Here is a 26,683-nt window from a genome sequence, read left to right as displayed (position 1 = left end):
ATTGTCCAATATACCTGTAGCTAACAATGGATATATATGCGAAAGTGAGACAGTGAATCGTGCCCCTCAAAGCTTTTGTTGTTGTTGTTGGGTTGTCCTATCTGAAAAGATTATTTCCGCCAGTCAATATTTGTATATTTATACCATAGTCCCCAATCACTAAAATACCATTCTTCCCAATCCAGTGTAGTATATACAGCATCTTGGGCACTAATTTATTTATTTATTTTAGTTTTCTTTAAACAGGGTACCTCCTTCAATAACAAATATTGCTCTTCCAAGGGGCCCTGTCTGTACAATTAAAAAGACATAAAAAACATTACATAAAACATAAAAATAAAAAATATAAGAATTCAAAATATACAATTGTCAAGTGGTTAACAGACACAGATCCAAAGACCAATGATTAAAGCTCGTTGGAAATGTGTAGATACATTACTAAAGATGTGAAATTCCCTGTATAAGAAAGGAATGTTACCATTACCTGTTGTTTAATTGTATTTGCCTATAATGAAGCTTGATTGTTTTGTGTGATGATGACGTTGACATACATGTTTGATCTTGATACCATTCATACAGAGGCTGATGTAAGGTTAGCAGGGTCGGAGGATGATCATCAAGGTCGGGTTGAGATCTACCATGATAACGACTGGTATACTATCTGTGACGATCTGTGGGATATTAAAGATGCTCGGGTAAGTTGGTTCGTCCTTCTAAGCCTAGGACATCCCATTATCAAGACCAATCACTAATGAGACCAACATCCAAAGATAATAACAGAGGTATAATGACAAGGACCCTCAAAAAAGTTGTCCGAACTTCAAGGCAATGCGAGACCAACATTTCGGTCGATCAATTTTATGGGCTACAGGTCTTATGAACCCTCATTGATTTTCAGAAGGCCTGCAGGAATGATATTGTTGGTGTGTCAGCCAGGACTGTATCAATGGGGCTTCTTGACTCTCGAAGGCAATTGGTCTTGTATGCCAATGTTGGTTTGTTGGTCTATATAATAATCTGGTAATTTTCATTGAAGCATGCAGTGAGCATTGAATTTAATAACTTCTTCATCATCTTAATTTTTGTAATTCATCTTCTTCTTCTTCTTTTCCTTCTCCTTCTCCTTTTATTTCTCCCTCTCATTCTCCTCCTTATCTTCCTCTTCCTCTTTCTCTTTCTTTGCCCTTCTTCTTCTCCCTTTTCTTCTTCTCCTCCTTTTCTTACTCTTCAATCTCCTTCTCATTCTCCTTCTTCTTCTTTTTCTTCTTCTTCTTCTCCTTCTTCTTCTCCTTCTTCTTCTTCTTCTCCATCTTCTTTTTTTTCTCATTCTTCTTCTTCTCCTCTTCCTCCTCCTCCTCTTCCTCCTTCTCCTCCTCCTCTTCCTCTGTTGCCCTATCACATTTTCAGGTGGTATGTCGTCAGCTAGGATTTCCCGATGCCCTGCGAGCCCTGACCCAAGCAACCACCTTCGGTCCTGGTCTGGTCAACATCCTCCTGGACAACGTGGACTGCAAGGGAGATGAGGCCAACCTCCTGGAGTGTGATCATAATGAACTCCACATCCATGACTGCATCCATAACGAGGATGCAGCCGTCATCTGCAAGTCTGAGGGTACCGGTCTCATCACAGCCGCGTCTGGCTCCGCAAGTCGTAAGTTGGTTCAGTGCTCCGTGGTATCACTTAAAGACACTCGGTAGTTAGCTCTCATGGGGAATTCAACCCCATTCTGGTGTTTACCCAATAAGAAGTTTGAAGAAAATAAGGTACTTTTGGTAAATGATTACCTGTTGGTCCTTGATGTTCATTTATCATAATCCGATGGACATACTTTTCATTCTTGATTATTTCAATTGTGTCTTTGATCATCAGTAGTACCCTTTGACTGTAAGTGTCAAACTGAATTGTTATTATAAGTCTCAATTACAGACATTCATTTTGTACAGTTTCATGTAAATATTACTATTCTATTACATTTCTTTTCATATTTTACCACATTATGCAGATCTGCCACCTGGTGCAATCATCGCAATATCCATGATCTCAGCGTTTTCTTTCATCATCATTGGTGGCGCCCTACTCCACTATGCCTGTAAATCCTGCGACCGCCGCATCGAGGAAACCTCTTCCCCTCGAGCGCGTCCCACCCCGATGGTCGTCATGATGGTGCACTCAGCCTCGCGCTCTGGCCGATCCAGCAACGGCTTCCCGCACAACACCCGGCGTTACGACGCCCTCCCTTTTACCATCTGCTCCAGGACTTCTATAGGGAGCAGCACCACAAGTCCGGTCTCGAGCCCTGTCTCGCAGAATGGAACTATTTGTGAAGAGCTTGAGGCTCTGAGCGGGGGACCGCCCTCTTACGAAATTGTCTTGCGACACCCAGATGCCTTTGCCCAGATGCTCCAAAGCGCGGAAAATATAGTGCCCCCGCCCCCCTCATATAACAGGTGCATCTCGCAACAATGACGTAAGGTACTCATCTGGTCAATCATTATCATCGTTCTCGCTTTAGTCACCTTGCCTTGGATACCACTTGTAGGCGGATGATGACAAGCTTTTTTCATTCCTTTTTTTGTGTATCTTTATAGATTGACATATTTTGATCCAGTTGTTATATTTGTGCTGCAAGGAGATGGAGAACTGTATCTTCTTCTTTTTTAAAGCTGGTATGGTAATTGAAAATTTAAGCTGAAAACTCATTCTACCACCATCCCTACCTCGTCCCAGTAATGAATGATATGTCAAAATGCATAGTTTATATGGGTGTGGGTTTTAAGGAGAACACTAATGAAGCATCTATTGCACTTTGTCAAACAGCTGCAAAGGTTGAAAAAGTTGCCTTCGTATGAAATCACTCAGACATAGAATGCCAACGCCAATGTTAGAGCAGAGTCATTAAAACCAGACAGCTTTTACAACCTTTGGTAGCTGCAGTTCTTGTCGGCTGTTGGGTGCTGCAAGTTTGCTTTCACCTGAAGACTTGTGCACTGCTTACGATGTAAGACTTCTTGACTAGTTCAGACATTAATTACATGACCACAGGACCTGGAGCTTGACCTCCAGTTTGGGGACTGCACAATCAAAGATCTGCAGCATTTTTTTAATTAACTGGAGTGAGATTTTTGTAAATCAAACTGTTAAAATACAAACATGAAATAAATTGAATAAATAAAACAATATTTTATGGCAATTTAGCTATTTACTAGGGTTTCACAAACACTGCCATGATTTGAAATTTGTATAGCTTTAATGTACAAGACAAGGATCTTGGATGTTAGAATATACTGGTAATTATGCATCAAAGCTCTTAATGCTCTCACTAATCTACCTTGACATGAAATGATAAACTACGGTATCATAAGTACTTAAGACTATTCCTATTTTGTATGTACTTTCTACATTTCTCCCTATTGAATCTACTTTTATCATGGAATTTGTCTTTAGTAAGGGATGTTTTTCTTTCACTTTTTATCTCCTATTTTTATTGACCAGATGAGTGGAAAGAGAATATACTACTATACAAAATTATTAACATTTTCAAAACTGTTTTATAGAAATGTGGTGATGTATTCTCATACATTTGCAATTATCACGTGTACAAACTTTTTACAGTCTACAGACAGAATAAGACAATGTATATACTCTTTATGCAAGACTTCTTGTTTGTCACTATAATGATGTTTAGTTCTGTGTTGAAGTAAAGTTAGTAGATATTAATTGGTTAAAGGCACAGAGTAACGTTTGCATAAAATTATGAAATTGATGATTAACAAGTTTTATTTTAAGCAATGCTTAATATATCACCAAACTCAAAGAGAAAAGCATAAGTAGAAAATCTGAATCCAGGAGTATTATGAAATGGGTTTCACAACAACAACAAATGTCTTAATGCATTAAGGACCATTGATATTGATGTCCAATAACAAAAAGTTCAATATTTTCAAAAGTATTTTTACTATATTTCTCTTTATTTCAAGCTTCTTAGATAAAATTCGAAATATAGCCTAATTTCTCGGGCTGATGTTACTCTGTACCTGTAAATTTATATTCATTTAGCAACATTTTGTATTCATGTTTTCACTGTGGACAAAAAAATACTGATTACATATGCATTTTTTTAATATGTTAGACTTCTGCACTTTTTTGGCAGTGTAGTCAAACTTGACCTGGTATTGAGATATGTGTACCATTATGTGTGCTAGTCTTAATTTTAGACCTAATTGACTTGAGATAGACCTGGACTCTTTTCTTGGACTAACAAGTTTTCACCAAAGCCTTTAATCTTTCCTAAATGTTTGCCATTGATATTCTTATCTGTTGATACTAGTAAACTGTTGCAAGATAAAAGGCATCATATTATGTTTTTATCTATTCAGTTTTTTAAATAAATTAAAGATGAAGTTGAGTTCTGGTCATGCGATTGCATTGTGAAAGAAACGGTGTGGAATCGACCAGAAAAGGTTGATCATCTAGCATATAAGAATTTGTATGTATTGCAAGGTTCTGGAATCATCAAAATGATAAGAAATTTGGCCAAGTCTTGGTAAAGTTACAAACACTCCACACAGAAAGATGTATATGGGACTACACGAACACGTGGCGTAAAAATCCCACCCCCGAGTTTTACGATGTACATGACATATTTAGAATATAAAGGCATTTGAAGAGTCATGCTTTTTAGGGAACATGTCTTATCTGATGTTCTTCCACACTTGCATAATAAGAATGATAACGCTCACAAATTATTTTTCACCTCTTCCCAGAACTCAACCTTCTCTTTAAGCCAGCTCACAGATAGATTAAAAAGCATAATTGTTCTTATGATTTAAACTCCTTTATAACTTTGCATACCACCCTTGCATTTTAATTCCACAAGAAGCACCAGCATTGAAGAAATCAACTACTAAGCCCTCTCTTGTTTAAAAGCTTTAAAGTTGCAGGCTGCCAAATATTGCTTCAGTGTAAATATAAAAATCAATTGATTCTTATGGTTTTGAAGTTTTAAATTGAAGCAACATAAATGTGATTTTTTTTTTTTTTTTTTTTTTTAAATGGCCGAAGGTTGATACTAATCAAGTGTCCAGCATAAAATAACTTGGTACATGAGATTAAGTTGCTCATTCTGTTCATCATATAAATATGGAGAAAGATTAAGAGGACTTAATGCTATGACACTGACCAAGACTTACGTCCAACTTTAACATTTTCACAAGAAAATGAGATGAAAGTAATAAGAGAATTTGTCTGCTGAGAGCAGGAAGGGTTTTAACTCTAAAGACAATGTTGAGTTAGCATTCTTCTTGCTCACAGGAGGCAAGGTTTGGTGCTATGTGAATATTTTTCTATGTATGTTGATCCCAATGTTGTCATTGTTCAGAGCTTATCCTTTGTGAACTGTAATTTAGATTATAACAAAGATGACAAACATATATTGTTTAAATATAACCCATACTTTTGTCGTTACTTTTATACTATTTACTTGCAGTTTTCAAGATCAGTGAGAAAGATTAATTTTGTAATACCAAACTTGCTTGTGAGAAACTGGCATGTATCATCATATTTAACAGACAGATTCTTGGAAATATTGACATTTTATATCCACCTAATTACTACCGTTTTGTTGTTAAAGATTTGATCCTAAATAAAGGGATACATTCAGCTTGGAACCCTTGTGTGTTTATAGATCTAATATTGAAATAGCAAAAACATTTTTAGTCCAAGTTCTTCATATTCCATTGATTTGTGTGTTCTTTCACAACAGATTCAAGTAGAAGTTAATTGAAAATAGTGTGTGTGGACTTCTATGAAGCAAAAATACATCCATCAGTCATCAGTGAAGACTAAGAATGATTTATTAAAATGAAGAAAAACACAATTTTACACAGGATTAACTGACAACTTCCTAATAATTTGTTTTAATATTTTACTTTAAATTTCTTTCAAGTTATTCAATGATGATTAATAATGTTTGTGTTTTTTATTTAATGCACTTTACATGCAAGTATAAGCATTTGTATAATTCTAGAATGCAGAAGATGAGTTTCTTTGATACCATTTGATATTAATGACATATGGGTGATTATCTAAAAATTGATTATTTCTTTTTTTATTCAAATTGCCTAATTTTGTTCCAGGTTCACTGTTCTGTAATTGTTCCTGTGCATTAACTTATTTGTGGTGTAAAATTTTGTGCTATAGTACATATTTGTTTATAAATTGTTTTTAGGAACATGGAAAAGATTGCTCTCAAAATAGTCAAAGATTTGCACATATCGTCCTTGTTTTCACGAGGTGACGGTAGTGAGGAAAATTGTAACGCAAAGTGAATGCAATTTTTTTTCACTACCGTCACTTCGTGAAAACAGCGACGATATCATCTAATCGGAGCCCGAATGGTATTAATTCTGTTTAAAATGAAATGAGATGATGCCCTTCTGCTTCAAATAGATGATATTATGTGTTATAACAAAAGTATAAGTGCACATTATTCAACATTTTATTGTTATTTATATTCAGTGACCAAATGTCTTAGATACCACATTGGTTTAATCAATGAATTAGGATGTGGATTATAATTTTATGGACTAGAAATCTATATCAAGAGTACAAATTACAGATATATCTTTTCAAAAGTTGTTATATCATGCCATGAATTTACTGATACTCTACAACTCTGTGCATCTAAATGCTATAAACTTCGTTAAGAATCTGTGGCATGAGTAGAATTAAAATTTCAATTTTTAAGATATGTATCTCTGTGAAATTGAAAACACATAAATGATGTTAAGTCAACATCCAATGGTCAAATTGGTTTTTCCTTTCATAAAGACATCCTCAGGACAAAATAAAGAGAATTATTTTTTAAGGAACGGGTATAAAAGGTTGGCTTTTATTCCCTTTCCTCTGTGTGTTTTTGCTGCATCCCTTTTACATATAGTCCCTATGGGAGGAAGGAGACGTAATATTCATGGTCAGAATATGTTGTGGTTCCCATTTTAAATCAATTAATATCTATCGAATCTATTGAAAGTAACTCATTGTATCTGAACAGTGTTGCCAATTTGCTCATTGCTCAACAAGATATCCAATACTGTCTACTACAAAAATAGATTATTAATCATCAAAGCATTCACAATTATCAATACTTACCCCTAAAGCAAGCCCAACCTAAATTCAAAATGTGATATTGTATACAGAAAATGTTTGAAAACATGTGAGCAAGATAGAAATCACTTTGTTCTGGCACATACTATCAACTTGTACTTATATTTCTGAAATACTGAAGTTCTTGTACTAGTTTTGTGACCTTGATTGTTGTACATACCATGTGACACATCCACTCATCTCTTTTTTGCTGTACCACCGTGTTATCTTTATGAATAAATGCAATATGGAATCATTGTTCTTCTTTGTGAATGTCTAATTTATGGTGTGCTTCATTCTAATTGGAATAGATTGATACAGGGTGTCCGAAAAATGCCAACCAAATTTTGAATGACAATATCTTAAAAAGAACCTGATCATCCTCAAAAATAGTGTCTCCTAAACTTTGTCTCACAAAAAGCAAGCATAACTTTAGTAGCTGTACCTTAATTTACACAAACTTTAGGATATAATACTATATATATGATATGACCTATGAAATTTAATTGAGGATAATCAAGAACTTTTAAAGATATTGCTAATCAAAATCTCAGAGCATGTCAGACACCTGTGTACTTCATCTTTTGTTATAACGATATTATGACCCAACAGAATGGTGACATTGGAAGAAAGGAATTATACAACTTACACAGCATCATTCTTGTTTTCTGAAAAATGTATGGTAATCTTTTTTTTTTGGGGGGGGGGGGGCTCGGGAATAATTGTCTTGGACTAGTGCCTCCCCTTTGAGGAAAGATATTAATCTGCATTTGCCATTCTCCACCCAGGTGAAATAAATGGGAACCCGGTAGGCAGACATTTCTTGAATATAAAAATACATATTTATTATTAAAGTATGCATCTCAATTTATTCAAAAGCTATTCCTTGCAAGACGGTTGACAAAACTATAAATGTAGATCGATTATATATTTCAGTCTCGTGTTAGCACTCTCTGAAATAAGCAATACTATTTAGGTTTTAGAATATCTATAATACGAATTTGAATGTTGAAGAAAGTAGGAATATTAAGATGAGAACAAACATGTAAAGATACAAATAAAAAAGTTATATGTGGACAGGCTTGAGAAATATATTTAACAATATAAAGGGTGTTCATACATCAACTCTCTTACTGATAAAGCTATGAAGGGGGCATGGATGAACGTGCCCCTTCCCTCTGACCACAGCCTCCTCCCCAGTCAAAGATAAAGAGGGAAGATGGGTAGAATGTGCCCCTAGTCAAATCGTTAAAAAATGAAGGAAATGGAAGGATAGCTCAGCCTGTGGCCACATTCTCTCACATTATTTTGGTTTACCTGATATTCCACCCCCCCCCCCCCCCACAACCACACACACTCACACATTCTCACATCAGGGCCTTTGTGGGGCACCTGATTGTGGGGTATTTCTGTGCGTTCCAGATATACCTTGTGGTCCCCTACTAGTGGGGTATGTACAACCTGGCGATAACAACCCGGCGGTGTGCTTACGATGTTACCATAAAAAAGTGTGCAAGTTTTAGCACACGCTCACAAAAAGTCATTTATGGGGTACCACTTCTAATGCCCCGCAGGGCATAGGACACCGAATATACAGTCATTTGAAAGACTTTACTCTGTGGGGTCCTGAAAAAATACCCCACAAAGTAAAAATGCCTCACAAGGGGTATGTGAAGCGCACATAAAACCCCACAAGAATGCTGAGATGAGAGCACACACACACGCACACGCACACACACACACACACACAACACACACACAACAGCACTCCCTCAAGGGCTTATACATTTCAAATTTATTTATTGAAATGGAATCGAGATTTTTGATTACTTTCAATCCATAACTAAATACAAAAACAGGTATAAATTCATAAATCTAACTAGGTTACAAAAAGTCATTGAAAATGCATCAAATTCTTAACAAAAAATCAAATACAAATGAATTATTGACATATCCTCAAATATACAAGTAATCAATATACAATAACAAAAGGAGAAGCAAATACACAGTTTGAGATTAGATTGTACTTACTGGTAATCACAAAAGAAACCCAAAATATATGCCACTATTCCAAAATCATTTGAAATAAATTAAATACGCCCTATCCTAATTAGGACAACAACAAAATAGAAATATAAGTTGGTATAGTATCCAGGTACCAGTGATTATTGAAGATAATACAGAACTGATTTTGACACAGTGCCTTGGCTTGGGTCAAGTAATGAAAAGGGCACCGACACGATTAATATGGGCAAAGGTAACCAGGTGATGAAATATGAATTTACAAGGCCACTGATAAAATAGGAATTGTGTGAGCTGGGTCATCCCGGTTAATTTTAGTATCCCCTTTGCCCTCTCTCTTCCCTTTAATTATAAACGTCATTTGATGTGGCACGTGTCCCTATAGCAAGGGGCACCGGTCTTACCAGGTGATGATATATGAATTAACAAGGCCAAAATAGGGAGGGGTTAAAGGGGTCCCTCAGTTTCATTTAGTATCCCCTTTCCTTCGCCTTTTCTCTTATTTTTGGACATCTAAAAACCGCAAGTGGAAGGCGCATCCATTAGTCTCGTGACTTTTGTCACCATTCAACAAGATGAGAGACAAAAACGTCAGGCGGGGAGGGGGAGGGGAAAGATCAAAGAGAACGACAGGCGGCAGGGGGAGGGGAACCATGTCCAAAAGAGTCACTTCACAACAATCTTCTCAGGCGGTGGAGATTTTTGTCGTGATAAAACCATTACACCTTTCATTCTACAAATTGTCTTTCTTTTGTGTTTTTTTCGTCTTGCAACAGATCTGTTCCGCTATATAAAAAGTGCTGTATTATTTTTTAGTTGCTCATGCAAACTAGCTGTTCCCTATTTTGCTTTATTGGTTGTTTTTTGTTATTGTTTGTTTCTTGTTTTGTTTTGTTTAATGCTGTCATTATTTAGATACTGGATCTACTAAAAAATGTACTCAATTCTGCAGTCAAAAATCCAGATTTTTTTTTTCAAGTCTCGTTCTGTCCCTCTCTAGCTGGTTATTTACGTTTAATACATTGTTTTATTTTGTTTTGTGTGAAAAAAAGAAAGGAAATATGTTATTTTTTATATTTGTTGTTGTCTATATAGGCCACAAGATAATTATCATGACCAGGGGCGGCGATTTCTTTTCATGACCGGGGGGAGGGGGCGAAATGTGAGGGACGAGGGAGCAGTGGCGTAATGAGCAAAAACTTTTTTTTTTTTTTTGGGGGGGGGGCAGGAAATAAAAAATCTTCATCATCCCCACGTTTGCATGAACAATTACATACAGGCCCCGCGGAACGTTTTTCAAAGTGGTGGGGGCCTGGGGGGGGGCTAAAGTATTTACGATCAGGTAGAGCAAAGCGAGCGAAGCAAGTGGCGTGTAAATTTGCGTGGGGTCCAGGGGCGTAGCCCCATGAAGCTCAGGGGCTTTAGAAATTTAATAATGGCCAGATGAGCATCCAGGGGCCGCGTTAAGGCACCCGGTGCATGGGGTCCAGGGGGAGGGGCCCGGAAGCTCAGGGATTTTAGGCATTTGATTACGGTCAGATGAGCATATTTTTATACCTTATTTGTCGGACAGTGCACTGTAAAAAAATAATAGTCGAAATAACTCAATAAAATTGAGGAAAAGAATTGCCTTATTTTTATTAAGTAAATATTACCTACGGCATCTTAAGTAGAATTTACTTATTTTGCTGAATAAATTTGTACCCAGTTAAATCGAGTTACATTAAAGTAAATAATTTAAGTATTGTAATCATTTTAGATAATTAAAAAAAAGCTATGATAGGATTACATATTGCACGATTTGGTACCCATCTAATCTAACAAGTAACATCCACTAATCATTCACTACTTCTATTTAAGATTTAACCGTGTATATATACCACCATCACAAACTATTACATACGCTTCAATTCGACACATATTGAAAGGCTCCAAATTTTATATATACTTGATCGTAGCATCTTAAAAGGAAAATTGGTTGACAATTTCCTGAAATATCAAGTTTTGATTTGTTTTGAACTGGGTAACAATATAAAATTGTCTTGTCTTTGCTTAGCCATGTTAAATGAATTAGTAAATGTTTTAAAGTCCTTAAATTTTCATTCAACCACAAAAAAGAATTGTTTTATTTAAAAAAAGAGTTTAATTTGGTCTTAATGAATATTCATAAATTATGTAAATATTTCTATTACGCACTGCATCGGTCCTTACTTTAAAAAGATAAGAATAATCAACATAAATTGTTTGAGTAATACGTATAATTTCTGATTTTGAGTTAAAATTACTAAATTAATACAAACTGAAATTACTTAAAGTTCTTATGTATTTGATTTTACTTAAATATTCCACGTATGTTCTACTAAATTGAAAGTTTGAGTTAGCAAGACTTAAATTTAGTGCGTAAGTGGCAAAACTAATGTTTTCAAGTAAATTCTACATGGAAATAATACGTAAAAATTACCAATGAACAAATTCTTTTTTACAGTGTGGCATGCGGGTCACTAATTGGAGTAGATTGATTGATTGATTGATTTTTATTCGACAAGCTTCCAACATACAACAATATACAATAATAACAGATCAAAAAAAGTCAGCTTGAACAGGATAACCCACGAAAGCTCGAGAGCTTATTTCCAGTGGGGTCCCTTACAGACATGTATAAAATTAATAAGTTAAAATAGTAATATTTACAGACAGATAAGAAAATTAAAAGAACTACTTATTAAAGATAATAATAATAATAACAACATTAAACTGATGATAGAAATGATATTAAGTACAAGAAGAAAAAGAAGAAGGAGAAGAAGAAAAAGAGGAGAAGGAAGAAGAGGAAAATAATGATGAATTTGTAGAATTTCTATAACGTACGAAAACATAAGTATATACAACATGAAAAAGTATGAACCGACAGAAGAATAAAAATTTCAATCATATAACATGTCATTCACTTCTCTTAGGGTAAAGGGGGCGTAGCCCCAATAATCTAAGGGATTTTAGGCATTAGATTATGATCAGATAAGCATCCAGGGGCTGCCTGAGGGCTCTAGGGGGGGGGGGGGTCCAGTGGGCAGAGCACCGGAAGCTAAGGTTTCTGAGGCACTTAATTACGGTCAGATGAGCATCCAGAGGCCCGCTTTAGGGCCCTGGAGGGGTCCAGGAGGCGGAGTCCCCGGAAACTGAGGGTTTTTAGGCATTTAATTACGGTCAGGTGAGCAACCAGGGGCCAGCCTTGAGCCCCCTGAAGCTCGAAAACCATGCCATGTTAGCAACATTTGTAAATCAAAGGTATCGAATAAGAAATAAACCACGTTTGAATTTTATTATGGGGGCAACTGCCCCAAAGCTCCCCCTCCCCCATCAATCCGCCAGTGCGAGGGAGCATAGTGAACGAGAGGGGTGAAGGTGACGGAAGTAAATATACCCCCTCATAGCATTTTGAAGTATTGTTGTATCAAAGAAATACATTCCTTAGCAAAACTGTTGTATAAAAATAGGCAATATACTTTTTTTCACACTTCACTTAGCGTAGCTATATACCGGACGAGAAGATTTTTTGCATTTTTTATTTGTCTAAACGCTGCACTCTTGGGTCCTCCAGGGCCTATAAGGGCCTCAAATTTTCCGAGATGGACGATCCCCCCTAAAAAAAAATTAGGGGGAAACTGTCCCCCCCCCCCCCCCGGATCGCCGCCACTGATCATGACTGCTGCCCCGATTTTCTGTAGCACTCACTCCTCCAGCCAGAACATTTAAATATCAATATATTCCTCATTATTTTATTCGATTCGAGTTTGTTTTAGTTTATGATCAAAATAATATAGTTATTTGGGTGGACTCGATTACATCTTACAACTCTTCATTTTTATAGTAATTAAGCGTTAGCGAATGCAAACATTGCTTAAGTTCTCAGTGAAATATAAAATCCTTCTTTATAGGACTTATTCCGTATACATTTTTGGAACAGCTTATTTTGGAATTTACCGGGGCGGGATTTTAAACAGTAATTAGAAAGTGTTGTCGTTGTTCACATCCTTGTTCACATCGTTGTTCAGTGTTGTCATTGTCCGAACATACACTACGTGCATGTTCTATCATCTTAACATGATTTATTCACATAATTGCGACTTAATCAATATTTTCCTATTGGCATTACTGTTGAACTAGGTTAATGGTATATGTTTATTTTGCAAACGAATATTATTCTTTCTAAATGTACTATGGAATTTTATTTTAACTGTTCTGTATAAACGTTATGTTTTTATGTAAATATGTTCATGTTTATTCAGGGCCCCATGGAATACCACTACTATTGGTGATTGGGCTACCCTGACAAAAGATTTGAAATAAATAAATAAATAAATATAAATCCTTTGTCAGGGGCGGATCCAAAGCCCTTTTTTCTTCCCGAAAAAAATTGTTGAGTTTGCGGCATTCAGAAATGCCTCAGATTGTACCATAAAGCATCTAAGGTTCAAAATATCCCGTCACGCCGTATAGGCTTCTCGCAATTTGGTAAATTTTAGAACCCCCCCCCCCCCTTTTTTTTTGTGTGGAAAATCCTCAATCTGCCTCCGGCTGTGTGTAGGCATACTGGTCTTAACCTAGCTATTTTAATATTTACTACGCTGATATTGTTGGGTTGTATTTGGCAATCAATAAATTCTGACTTTTAAATAAACGATATTTTTAATCATTTTTGCGGGTGATTGGTTGCAATTTTTTCTCTTTCTTTTTTGATGTAAGAAAATCAAATAATACCATATAGCAGACCATAACCCCCACCCCCCCCCCCCCAAACAAAAAAAAAAGGCCAGCTATGAAACTAAAAGTAATGCCAATCACTATTTCACAATATACAATTTCTCTCCCTTGAGTCCCATTAACATCAATATGTTTTTTGTTTTTTTAATCATTGTCATCATTTTCATCACTATTATTACAGTTTTCATCATTAATATTTCTTTATTTCGTATGACTATACAACCGGAAGTGCATATTTGGCAAATTTGTCATTGCCGATCGCATAGAGCCGCCGACGTAGTACACGCCCACGTACCCGGCTTATGAATTATTCATTAGACGTTCCGCGCGTATTTGATAACGTTCACAGTCTAATATCCAGCCTAGATTATAAAAATGTCTATTGTTAGAAAAATAAGTGCTTCTAACTTGTTCATACAATATCGTGATTTATTAATACTTTTGAATATATTATCTTACATTATATACTTATTCCTGGGAAATTGTTTACTGATCTAAATTATTTATGGGAGGAAATAATATTATTGCGTCTGTATAATTAGACTAGCTATGTCTTTCTCGAGTCATTCAGACAAGTGAGGTCACAATGGAAATTGCGTACTTGCAATGTGGCTTAGATACACTGCGTAGCACTGTACTATACTTATGCACGTTATTGCATAATTTCTCGTGCAATTTCTTGCAACGATTCGCTGTTTCCCGAGCGTTTTAAGAGGTATTATTTTCGGAAATCATGAAGATTTGGAGTTCTGAACACGTTTTCCAGTAAGTATAACAATTTCCCTCTATTTTGTAATGATATTGCAAGGTTTACATGCATAGTATGCGTAAAAAAGGCATTTCAAAGCCGTTGTAAAAACGCCGGCATTCGTGACTCACGTGCATGACAGCTGTGTAGAGCCACACCGGCCAGGCCAGACAGCCAGGGGATACCGCCCGGTAGTCATGCTATACATGCACCGACTGCAATGCCTCGGCCCTAGCGCCCCTGACATGCCTTGGCCTGGCTGGCCTCTGGCTTAGCCTTCTTCTTTGCTATAAGTACACCAGGCCTTAACTTAAGGGCTAGGTAATGATATAAAATATGATACTGAATAATTAATATCACCAAGTCCAAGCCTTAATTGGGACCCGGTCTCATACCCGGTAACCCTGCGCCTGCGTAAAGAAAAGAGAGACTCGGAGTCGGAGACAGAGAGGCAGGTTTAAAAAAAAAGTAATAGGCCTATGCGTTGTAATCGCCCCTTCTGTCACCTGTCGAACATTGCACACTGGCTTTGGAGTTGGCTGGTGGACTCTTCTTTCTTCTCCTAGATCTACAAAGCACTCTGAAATAGGTCAAGAATTTACCCGACAATATGAGATTTTGATACCATTACCAGAGTGATACCTGATGATAACTAGTTGGCGCTAGTTCAGAATCATATCTCGGCGCTAGTGTACGTTCGTATCTATTTTTTACCCGTAACTCCGGCGTGGATATACCCTACAGTGTACTAAAACATACCAAAAATCAACTAAATCTTCATCAAGTTCAAATAATGGTCATCATTTAATAGTTATGTTTCTTATCATTTTTGGGGTATTTTTCCTAAAAATGAAGACATTATAGTTATAACTTTTTCACGACAAACCGCTGCACAATTACCATACAATTGATAACTTCATGCACCCTGGCGTGCTCGAATGTATATTATAATGTCTTTGTTTTTAGGAAAAATACTCCAAAGAAGATAAAATTGACACGAAAGGGGTAAGAAATAATACGTCTTTATATCATGACCTACTAGTACTAAAACATACCAAAAATTAACTAAATCTTCATCAACTGGTAAAATAATGGTCATTATTTAAAAGTCGTTTATGTTTCTTACCTGTTTCGTCTAAATTTTCTTATCTTTTTCTGAGTATTTTCCCTAAAAACGAAGACCTTATAATAAACATTTTCTTATGTAGTCTACAGTAAGTAATTCACATTAAGTCCATGATGATTATCATTGCGGTTGCTAACTTCATGCACGCCTGCACCCCAACGCATACTATGAATGCCCTCTGTGTGCATTCTAGGCCGTCTTATGATTGGGGAAAATAAAGTTGCCATATTGAATTCTTTCAAAAGTTTAGTAACATTTGATGTAATCTACCCTCAAAACTGTTCACTGATCCAAGATAAAGGATGATGTACATGTACCTTGCTCGTACATCTACATGAGCGATGTGTCCATTTAGCCTGATTCTTACTGTACCTTGTAAGCCTACCCTATTTGCCGGCGTAAAGGCCGCAGTATTTTTGGAAGAGAAAATATCAAAAAGTCGGGGTGCAGCCTTTGCGGCGAAAGAGTTTTTAAAAAAAAAGATCGGAAGTCAAAAACACGAATTTGTACATATGGGACAACAATGAAAGGTGATGGACATTTCTAGAATACCACATGTCTTACCGACAATTATGTGTTATATATTTTAAATGAAGGGCAAAGTTTTGTCAATCTCGTAAATAAAATTGATAACTTACCAACCAAACTCTACTGGTAGATCTAGATCAAAGTTTTTGCCATAGCTAAAGCAAACCTCAATCCTCAGATCGCGCAAACAAAGCTATGGTGCAATGTGCATACACAAGAAAAAGCCGCATGAGAAAGCATCAGAGTCGGGATAGCCGAGCGGTCTAAGGCGGTGGTTTTGGGTCCCAATCTACATTTGTACGCAAGAGTTCGAAACCCGCCTTCGACAAAAGTTTTTTTTTTTTTTTTTAAATGTCAAAATCGGGGGTGCGGCCTTATCGCCGGCAAATACGGTATACACCGTAGATTCACACTTTTCACACCCATAAATCTGAACACCAATAAGAAATTCTAAAATCTCTCACATGGAGGGCAGAAATATTTTGAGTTTTAGTTAGTGGTTGAAACTCATTTAGCACCTAGTAGTCTTTGTCCATCAATTAACTAAATCCCCCCTCTCTCCCTCTGTCTCTCTCCGTCTCTCTCCCTCTCTCTCTATCCCTCTCTTTCTATCCCTCTCTCTCTCTCTCTCTCTCTACAGCCATCCGTGGGAGACAGTCACCCAAGCCGCCTGGAGGAAGTACCCCAATCCCATGAACCCCAGCGTCATCGGGATTGACGTCCTTGACAGGAAGGTAGATGAGAGGGGTCGTCTTCACAGCAGGAGGTTACTCACTACTGAGTGGGGTTTTCCAGGCTGGGTCAGATCGGTAGGTACCAGTCAAAGTTATGTACTTAGAGCAGGGCTCAACTTTAACAGGCATCAGACACACTTGCCCCCATCCCTCCCCTCCCCCAAAATGGGTTTTAAAAATACAAAATAATGACAAAATATATAAACTTGCTCTAGGCTCTCAAAATTTCAAGATTTAATCCCGGGGGCTCATGTATAAACCTTTTAATATATACTGGCCAATTGTGGTGCCCACTTTAATGGACCACGTTTTCCATAAAATTTAATCACTTTTTGCCTTTGATCCGACATTTTCTCTATTCCTCTAGGCTTCATTTTTATCTTAGTTAAGGGTTGGAGTTGGTGTTAAGATTTGAGGTAAGAGATAAGTTTAGGGTAAGCAAAAAGCTTCAATACACCCAAAGCTATACTAGAACTTTTTTGTACAATTATAATGATCAGTCCTGTACTTATATTTTAACTCAAACTTTCTTATTTCATGTGTAAACCAATCTGAGTATGAAATTCAGTTGTGAAGTTGTGAAAAGGTGGATAAAATTCCACAAATGGCAAATGTTTGGAGAGTAAGCTTTAGTAAGAATTTATGTTTTTCTTTATGTGTTTTTTTGACAGCTGATCCCTGAATGTAATTGTAATTAGTGTACATGCAAGTTTCTTATAATCTAGATACTGTATAGTACTGTGAATAATTTACCTCCAACTCTGCTTAAGAAATAATTGGAATTGTAGTTACCCGGTATGGAAAAGAGCTGTTTTGAGTGCCACCTATGAATAGCAAATTGTATTACTCTTTACATTTGTTGGTGAATTACGTATCATGTTTTTAGATTATTTTCCCTGAATAAAGATTTTATGATTACGTGACTAGGATTTTAACCCCGTCTTTTCAACTTTTGATTGCAGTTGGTTGGTCTACAGCCTACATGCTACGGATCAGAATACTCGATAGTAGACCCTAAGGAGAAGACATTCACTGCTAAATCTGCTAATGTAAGTATGTATACATATTAATCTAGGCCTTGTTTTATGAAACATTTGCCACAGGTCTATGATAAATTTACTCACAACCATTCCAACTCATTGATTTTGGTAGCTTATATTAATTTTTATGGGTTATCATTGTTGATAAGTTGTATTAAATAACCCTCGATAGTTGACCAGCATTGAATAACTCAAACCAAGTTTACCATCAACAGTTTTTGTCTTAAGATAAATCAATGAAAGTGAATAGTTTTTAACTGAATTTTACACTTCCTGATACAAAATTCTCTACTCATGTAAAACACATGATGCATTTGGAGAGTAGTAGAAGTTAGGTGAAAACTAGGGGGAAATGGTACCAGCAAAAGATTTATACTGGCCAAGAAACAGATTCTAAATTCCTTTTGAGGCATGGGACCTTGAATATAGATCATGTTGTGTTTCATATTTGTAGGGTTAGAAATTTCTGTAGGCAAGCATACCGGTACATAGATGTATGTACACAAAAGTTTTTGGTGGATCAAGGCAGAAAAATGTATGGAAACTGTTGCCATAATTAATTAGACAGGTTGCACATCAAAGTGAGAAATTAATTAATGCCAAAACCCCACCCCCCCCCCCCCCCCCAAAAAAAAAAAAAAAATTAAAAATGATGATATATACCGTAAATCTCTGTGTATAAGACGCACATTTTTTCCACCGGAAAAAAATAAAAAGTCGGGGGTGCGTTTTATACACAGGTACAGGATATTTTGAGTCCACAAAATGCTACTTTTTAGTGGTTTTTGAAAATCTCTGTGTCTCAACATGAATTACATAATGCGAATAAAGATAAAGAATAGGATCTACTATTTGAAGTTAAACTACATTCCTAATTGAAGGGAAGAGAATTTTTTTTTCTTTTTTTTCAGTCTTGATAAATTATACCCCTTCACATGCAGCTCACTCGCATTGAGGATATCGACTCACCACTCAAAATCTAGCTTGTCCAAATTTCTGTTTGGACTAGGGGAAAATTTCTCTGTAATCTTTAGTTTAAAAAAAAATATTGTTACTATTATTTGTGACAAGTTCACAAGCACTTCAACTGCGCCTCGTGATAAATTAAAGTCCTTCCTGGCCCTGCATGGCTTGATCTTGGTCGTAAAAATAGGGTGCATCTTACACACAGAAATTTACGGTATTAAGTTATTTTGGTAGAGCTTTGATCATGATCAGAAGTGTGTGGAAGGGTAAATGGAATTCATAAACTACTTTTAGATTAAATTATTTATTTAACTTTTATCGTCGGAACTTCATCATAAGTGTACATGTACTTTGAGCTGCATGTACATGTAGGAACAGAATGCCTTGGACCATTCACCTCTGTTCCGCAATAACACACATCATGTACCAGCTTTTATTATGTCTTGAGTCTGTCTGTCTGTCTGTCTGTCTGTATGATTCCTATACATTACCAAGTAGTGTGGAGTTTTGAACCCATTTTATACCAAGTTGTCATTTTATTTCATGTTTGATTTGAATCCAGCTCAAGTACATTTAGGGCTATTAAATTCACACATAAATATAAATTATATAAGATATAAATTATTGGATGTAGTTAGTAGTGTATGGAACAGAATAGCTTGGTATTCCCCTTTACACAGTCGAGACACATAATTTGCATATTTTGTACACTTGTTGTTGTCATTGCTGGTGACTAAAATCAATCGATCATATCAGTTAGTTGATCTGTTAATTTTTTTCTTCTTCAGATTTCACTTCATAGTTATGTTTCTATCGATGAGAAATTAGTATACAAGCCACATCCCACCATTGAGAATGCGTAAGTATACTTAGGAAATGTAGCTCCCTCAAAACATATTATTGTCCTGAAAGACTTGTTTTCGTGTTGGCCTGCATGGTCCTTTGCAAGTGAATTCAAATAGAAAGAATATATGTTCCAATAGAAAAGACTAAAAAGTTGCTGTAGAGGCAGATTTTGTATCCATTGTTCATTGAGAGATGTTTTTGGCTCACCCAGTTTCGCATCAGTGGGTTCACAGAAAAGGGGATTGGATCTATTGACCTGTTAAAATTATAATAATAATAATAATAATCCGGTTTTTTATATAGCGCTCAATACACCGATCCAACGATGTACCTAAGCGCTTTACAGATATATTATTACCCCGGTCATCGGATTCAGGCTTACCCGCACACAATGTGTGCACATTTTCCACTCCCTGGGGAGCATTCCAGCCAGTCGCCATTTTACAGGCGACTGCATGATTCCATACATAATATCCGTAGGGAACTGTAGTTATCCATTAAGTTAAGAAAATCATGTAAATTTGCAACCATTTAACTAACAAGAACATGTAATTGCCAAAATATGAAATACCGCTTTCTGATTTTGTTACAGGAATTATAACTGCATTGGATGTTGTCATTTAAGCAACTGTAGTATTCCTAATTGAGGTTCTAAGTATTCATTCGAACACTAAAATTGTAATTTTGGTCCGATGTATTAAGCCTTATAGCTAGCGTATAGGCACCATCTGCTTTAAATTGTAGACAACTATATGAACGGTCTGACGTCAGTTTGATTCAGAACCAATTAGGCCTTTCTTTATAGGAGGCTTGCAATAGTCTGGAATTTGTATTTATTTATTATTCACTATTCAGATCTTTGATTATGAATATTTAAATGTATATGTTAAGTGCTGTTGCAAATTCTTCCAAAATCAGATTTCAGTTGGATGGTACACTGTGCATTGGCAGCCTTTTCACACACAGCTAAAATTCTATCAACATGACTAGTATAAACGTGTTTCGAATGTGTTTAAACTAATCACGAGCCTTTCACACACAGAAATTTCGTTGCGATCGTTAATATTTTCGTGATTAACTACTGCTCGTAAAATGCGCAGTAGTGCCATTGCGCATTGAAGGTCATGTCATGTCAATCAAAGCGCACGCTCCTTCCAGTTTAAACACGTTTAAACACGAATTTCCTTTCACACACAAAATGTCAAGCTCTCTAGATACGAACTTCGTATCTGCAGCCTGCTTTTAGGGGCGTATGGATCGCGACTTCGTATCTATCCCAACATCGTATAAACGATGTTCACACTGGGAAATTTTGTCTATAAACATGTTTAAAACTGTTAGGTGATTCTAATCCTCTCTAGATACGATGAATTTTAGCTGTGTGTGAAAAGGCTGTGGGTCAAACAGAACTAGCCACTTGTGGCAATCTAACTCACTGGTTCGTTACCCAAATACAATGAATGTCCTTCATGATATCTTTGTACAGGACACTGTTGACACAGGAGGCTACAGTTACAGTGAAAGGATTGGGTTTGGCTGGCCAGTTAGAGAAGATGGTCACAAGTACTATCTCATCCAATGCAAACAAGGTATGTGGCATTTCTATATTTATATATCTCTGGCATTGGTCTTCGGGGGGGGGGGGGGGGGGGGGCAAATTACTGTGATTTTACCGATATTTTAAGAGATAAAATGTGTAAAATACATGTTATCACTTTGATCGTGAGTGAAAGTTTTCATTTGCACAGCAAAAAACCAAGAAAGAGCTGAAATTGATTAGAATAAGAAATGGAATAAAAGGCATGAACATATGAAACATGGTATTATGTTTCAGTTAGTACAAATACAGCTTTCCTCATGTTCTTTACTTACTATTCAGATGGTATTTGTGTCGTATTTGTAAGGCAGATATTTTGTTGTTGTTGAAGGGTCATTCCATGTCAAATCACCCAATGGTTTTAACCCAACCATTTTTTATTTTGATGAAACTTAGTGTACTTGTTGAGTGTGATCTCACAGCACTAAATCCCAAATTTTAGGTCAATCGGGTGAGGGGTTTGGGAGATACGGCCCACCAAATTTTGAGATTTTTTCAAAAATGGGGGTGGCGGGCCTACCTTTTAACCCTTGTATTTCGGGACCTAATGGGTCAATCTTCACAAAATTTGTATTGTTGGAAAGGTTATTCAATAAGGATTCCAAATCTGCCGCCATTTTGAAAATTCGTACATGTTGGGGTACTTTGACCTCTTGACCTAAAATTTGACCTTGAAATTGACCTTGTGGATCACGTGACCTTGACAACATTTTTCATGAAATGTAATCTCTGACATGTTCACTAAAACATATAAAAGTTTCAGAGATATAATATTTTTGGTTTAGGAGCAATAAGGACTGAAAGTATCCATACTTACAGATATTCACAATAAACCCTATTATAATGTATACAATACATGCATATGCACAGTACAACATACATCTTCCACATGCTTTTTTGTTCTAGGCATATCCATTCTAGAAATAAAATGACAAGTTCATATACGCCTAAAGGGTTAACAGGATGTATGGCTTTAGACATCTGAGTTGGTTCTAGGATAATTACCCCCCTGGAAAATTAACCCCCAGGAAATGTTCCCCCCCCCCCTCTGAGGACAATTACCCCCCGAGGACTATCACACCCAGAGGACAATTAGCTCCTAGGACCATCTGTCCCCCCCCCCCCCCGAGGACAATTACCCCCTGGACAATTACCCCCCCCCCCCCCCCCCCCCCCTATTCGTTAAAGGAAAAGTTCATCCTGGTACTAAGTTGGTTTTAATCAAAGCAGATTTTTTTTGGGGAGGTAATTATCCTTGAAGGGTAATTTTCCAGGGGGGGGGGGCAGATTGTCCTAGGAGGTAATTTTCTGGGGGGTAATTGTCATCTGTGTGTGATAGTCCTCGGGGGGTAATTGTCCTCGGAGGGGGGGGGGGGGACATTTCCTGGGGGTTAATTTTCCAGGGGGGTAATTATCCTAGAACCGATCCTTTAGGCCTATATGAACTTATCATTTTATTTTTATTCAAGTACTGCTGACATTTAGAATGGATATGCCTAGAACAAAAAAGCATGTGGAAGATGTATGTTGTAGGCCTACTGTGCATATTGCATGTATTGTATACATTATAATAGGGTTTATTGTGAAGATTGACCCATTAGGTCCCGAGATACAAGGGTTCAAAGGTAGGCCCGCCACCCCCATTTTTGCAAAAATCTCAAAATTTGGTTGGCCGTATCTCCCAAACCCCTCACCCAATTGACATAAAATTTGGGATTTGGTGCTGTGAGATCACACTCAACAAGTACAGTAAGTTTCATCAAAATCAAAAATGGTCGGGTTAAGATTTTCAGATTTTTGGGGTGATTTGATATGGAATGACCCTGAACATCTTGTAATATTTGAATTAGATTTTGTCTGTTATCTTTATGATTATCAAAACTATTGAAATTCAATTGAAAATTTATGTTTAAATTTACTTCTTATTTGGCATATTTTGGTGGATAATAATTGAATTATCTTTATCTCTCTTTCCTTTTCCTTTGCTGTGTGTCTTCATTTAATCTTCTGCAGGGACGTGAAGCAATGGAATGGGTCATTGACACCATCAACAGGGAGATGACAGATCTGGCGTCCACGGCCAAGAAAGGTATCGAAGATCTTACCAGTGGTATAGAAAACATAGAGTTTGATTGACAAAGGCTTTGACCTGTGTAGTAGCTAGAGTATTTCATGTTGTCAGCCGTTATTGACGGAATATCACAAGTCCACCACTAGAAAGAGAGGTAGAGAGAATGGTAGGGGCAAGTCCATGCTATACGTTAATAAGCTGTGTAAAACAACAAAACTTTTCTGTTTACAGGAGTTCTTTTGAGATTTGTTGATAAAAAAGCGTAATTTTAACATATAGCACAAAATAGCTTGAACTTGCCCTGTTATGTTTGTTAAACTGTCTTCCAGTGCATAAAGTTACAGAGACTAGACTATTGAGAAACTATGTATGACAGTATTAACTTTTATTGTGTCAGTACTGTAAGTTAGGGGAAGTATGAATTGAGATGGACTTCATTTTATAGCTCAAATGATCACACACCAGTGGCAACAAATGAATGTACCATTGAGCCAGAAGAAAGCTAGAGACATCGGAAAGTAATGTATGCTCTTAGCCTCTGGTCATGAATTTCATTACCAGCTCAATGCTTAGTCCTTAGACGAAGCATTTAATCAACTTCTCTCTCTCTCTCTCTCTCTCTCTCTCTACTTACATGTAAATACCTAGGTGTAGTACCTATGGGTATGTGGCTATTAGTATGTACATGTATGACGAGGAAAAAGCCACAGTAATGATGACAAGCTATTTATTTCTCTCTTGGCACAAAGGTGCTGTGTAGATTTAGTTATTGTTGCTGGTGGCAATTTCAGTCGCTAGTGGTGTTTTCCAACAATGTGAGATGCTGTTGTATGATACAGTACCTGGCATTTAGATGATCTCAAATCTGTATGATCTGAGTGGTAAGCTGATAATCTACCACTGTAATACAGGTTAGAGGATAAAATAAGGATGCCAAAGACAGATGTTCTGTTGGTGGAAGATTACAGTACAAAGTACTTGGGGACAATATCTATGACCATTTAAAAATATATTATTGGTCAAATCTTGAAAAGTGTGTGAATTTTTAGATTGATATCAAGAAGGATATTGTCCACTATTTTGTATTTGATATACTTTGTGAAAGAGACAGATAAACTTATCAGTTATCAGTGGCTTGCGTATTTGGTGGACTTGTGATAGCTATTTCATAATATACATGTATATATATAGAAAGAGAATATTTATTTGTGATAACAAAAAAATGAAAAGGACCAAAAAAAACACGAAAAACTAGTCAAATGAAAGTCAGGAGATAGGTGATGTGTTTATGAATGGATAATTCTTACTAGAATAATTTGTAGCTTCTTTGAAAGTTTTTGATGTGTAAAATTGAGGGCAGTTTGCGTTTGAGTCACTCCAGGGTATTTGGAGAATTTTGTTTGACCTTTTGATGTCCAGCCACTCAATATATTGTAATGAAGAACATGTAAATTATTTTTAATTAGATTTTTAAAAAAAAGGTAATTTCAGAGGGTCTATCATCTTGTTATATTGTATAATATGATATAATACAGGTATCTATTACAATCTTCTGGAAACAGTGATATCTTTCTTCATGTCACATCAACAGTCACATATTTGAGCAACAACAAAAAGTAAGGAATTCTTGATTTTAATGTGCCTTTATTTATTTATAAAGTGGGATCTGACATAAAAAAGATACTGCTGTAGTGATTGACGATATGACTAGTTTTTCCATAACTAATGAAGGTGCTCTAAGATATTGACAGATAGCAAATTGATATTGACTTCTTTAATGTGATTTGTATCAAATATGAATCAGAAGTTCAAAACATGTTTTAAGCACTCGCTAGTTTTGTGACATAATCTGTACAGGCTGTGTTTTCTATGAACATCCTATCATTTTAGTGATGCCAATCTAGGATTGAGTTTACAAGGATTAACAAACCTTTACATGTATTTGAAGTATCTTCATTTTAGTTTTTTTCACCAATTTGTCATAATTATAGTTTTATTCAGAAATTTATTTTCTAAAGGTTACATTCCAGCAAAGCTGTAAGATGTGTATATTTAGAACGGTGATATATTTGATGCTGTGATTGTTATCGTATTTAAATGCTTTTGTAAAGGTGGAGGGAAGTTTTAAGCAATTCTTTTATGAGACGTACACCTGTACCTGCAAATAGTAATTCATCATTTTAATCTTTGACCATTGAAATAATAAATAGGGCCATCCCAAATATGAATATCACTTTTTTTAGTAAATCAAATCTATCCATGATTGTGTGAAAATTTAATGAATACTCAAAAGGAATTCTGTAGTGTAATCATGGTGTTATTCTTAATTGATGGGTCATTATGGTTCTTAGACTTTTTTGTGAAGAAAGTTGTTCTCACACTTGACACATTTCCATGATAATAAAGTTGGATATTGTTGTGTGGCTGACAGGAGGGCATTAGTGCCCATATCTATTCTGAAATTCACCTGCTAATACCTTATGCAAGGCCCATAACAATATTTCCAATACTTTTCATTGTGTGCCAGCACTACATTGACATTTTAATGGAATGTTGGAGCCATACCAACAGTAATATACCGTAATATACCGTATGTGAATTAATAAAGTCTTCCAGTGTGAATGTTGGTGTTCTAAGTTGTAGGGATAGCCCTACCTTCGTAAAAAGATCATGTGACTGTTGAGATCAAAATATTTGCATATTTTTATTTCTCTGTTAAATTATATACATGGTGGTTTAATTTTGTTAGTGCTCCATCTGTTGGTAGCTCTTATCAGTACAGTGTCGCCAGTTTTATTTATATTTTACTGAGTTAGGTTTGAGATCAAATTTGTTAAATTTCATTGGCATGAAGTTCCTTGAACATTGTAGTGGATTGATTTGCAGTAAAAATTCAAAAACATTTAATATAATCTAGTGCTTTGCTAAATTTGATAGATTTGAAGTTATGAAGATTGTTCCAGCTTAGATAGTTTTTACTTGATTCTCAGGGCTTGTAATATGTATATTAGATGCACTAGGCTATGAATTTGTGTGGGTTGAATGGTTTCTATTTCAGTTCTATATATTCATTTGTGCTTTGTTTGAATTCAATCATGAC

At 36.2% G+C, this 26,683-nt stretch overlaps 2 protein-coding genes across 2 annotated transcripts in view; both read left to right on the top strand.

The window, feature by feature from the left end:
- The window catches only part of LOC579151 (deleted in malignant brain tumors 1 protein), a 38,528-nt gene extending 34,975 nt beyond the window's left edge, over positions 1-3,553 (top strand). The window contains exons 5-7 of the mRNA XM_030977884.1: positions 580-695; positions 1,408-1,651; positions 2,004-3,553. Coding sequence (XP_030833744.1) covers positions 580-695; positions 1,408-1,651; positions 2,004-2,467 — 824 coding nt within the window. The 3' untranslated portion in view covers positions 2,468-3,553. The remainder of the gene's footprint in view (positions 1-579; positions 696-1,407; positions 1,652-2,003) is intronic.
- Positions 3,554-14,582: 11,029 nt separating this feature from the next.
- Positions 14,583-24,419, top strand: LOC100889391 (PRELI domain containing protein 3B). Its single transcript, XM_030977875.1, has 6 exons — positions 14,583-14,692; positions 16,970-17,138; positions 18,026-18,112; positions 19,858-19,928; positions 21,402-21,504; positions 23,526-24,419. Exons 1-6 carry the CDS (start codon positions 14,661-14,663, stop codon positions 23,646-23,648), a joined length of 585 nt encoding a protein of 194 aa, XP_030833735.1. The 5' UTR covers positions 14,583-14,660; the 3' UTR covers positions 23,649-24,419.
- Positions 24,420-26,683: the final 2,264 nt, after the last annotated feature.

This window comes from Strongylocentrotus purpuratus, unplaced genomic scaffold (assembly GCF_000002235.5).
Source record: "Strongylocentrotus purpuratus isolate Spur 01 unplaced genomic scaffold, Spur_5.0 spur5_contig_810, whole genome shotgun sequence".
Classification (NCBI taxonomy): domain Eukaryota; kingdom Metazoa; phylum Echinodermata; class Echinoidea; order Camarodonta; family Strongylocentrotidae; genus Strongylocentrotus; species Strongylocentrotus purpuratus.
The sequence above is the reverse complement of the archived record's forward strand: the minus strand, read 5'-3'. Positions and strand labels throughout refer to the sequence as shown.

Coding starts and splice junctions, on each gene's coding strand:
- LOC100889391 (XM_030977875.1), top strand. CDS start 14,661: ATGAAGATTTGGAGTTCTGAACACGTTTTCCA. Junction 17,139..18,025: donor TTCCAGGCTGGGTCAGATCG/GTAGGTACCAGT, acceptor TTTTGATTGCAG/TTGGTTGGTCTACAGCCTAC. Junction 18,113..19,857: donor TCACTGCTAAATCTGCTAAT/GTAAGTATGTAT, acceptor TTTCTTCTTCAG/ATTTCACTTCATAGTTATGT.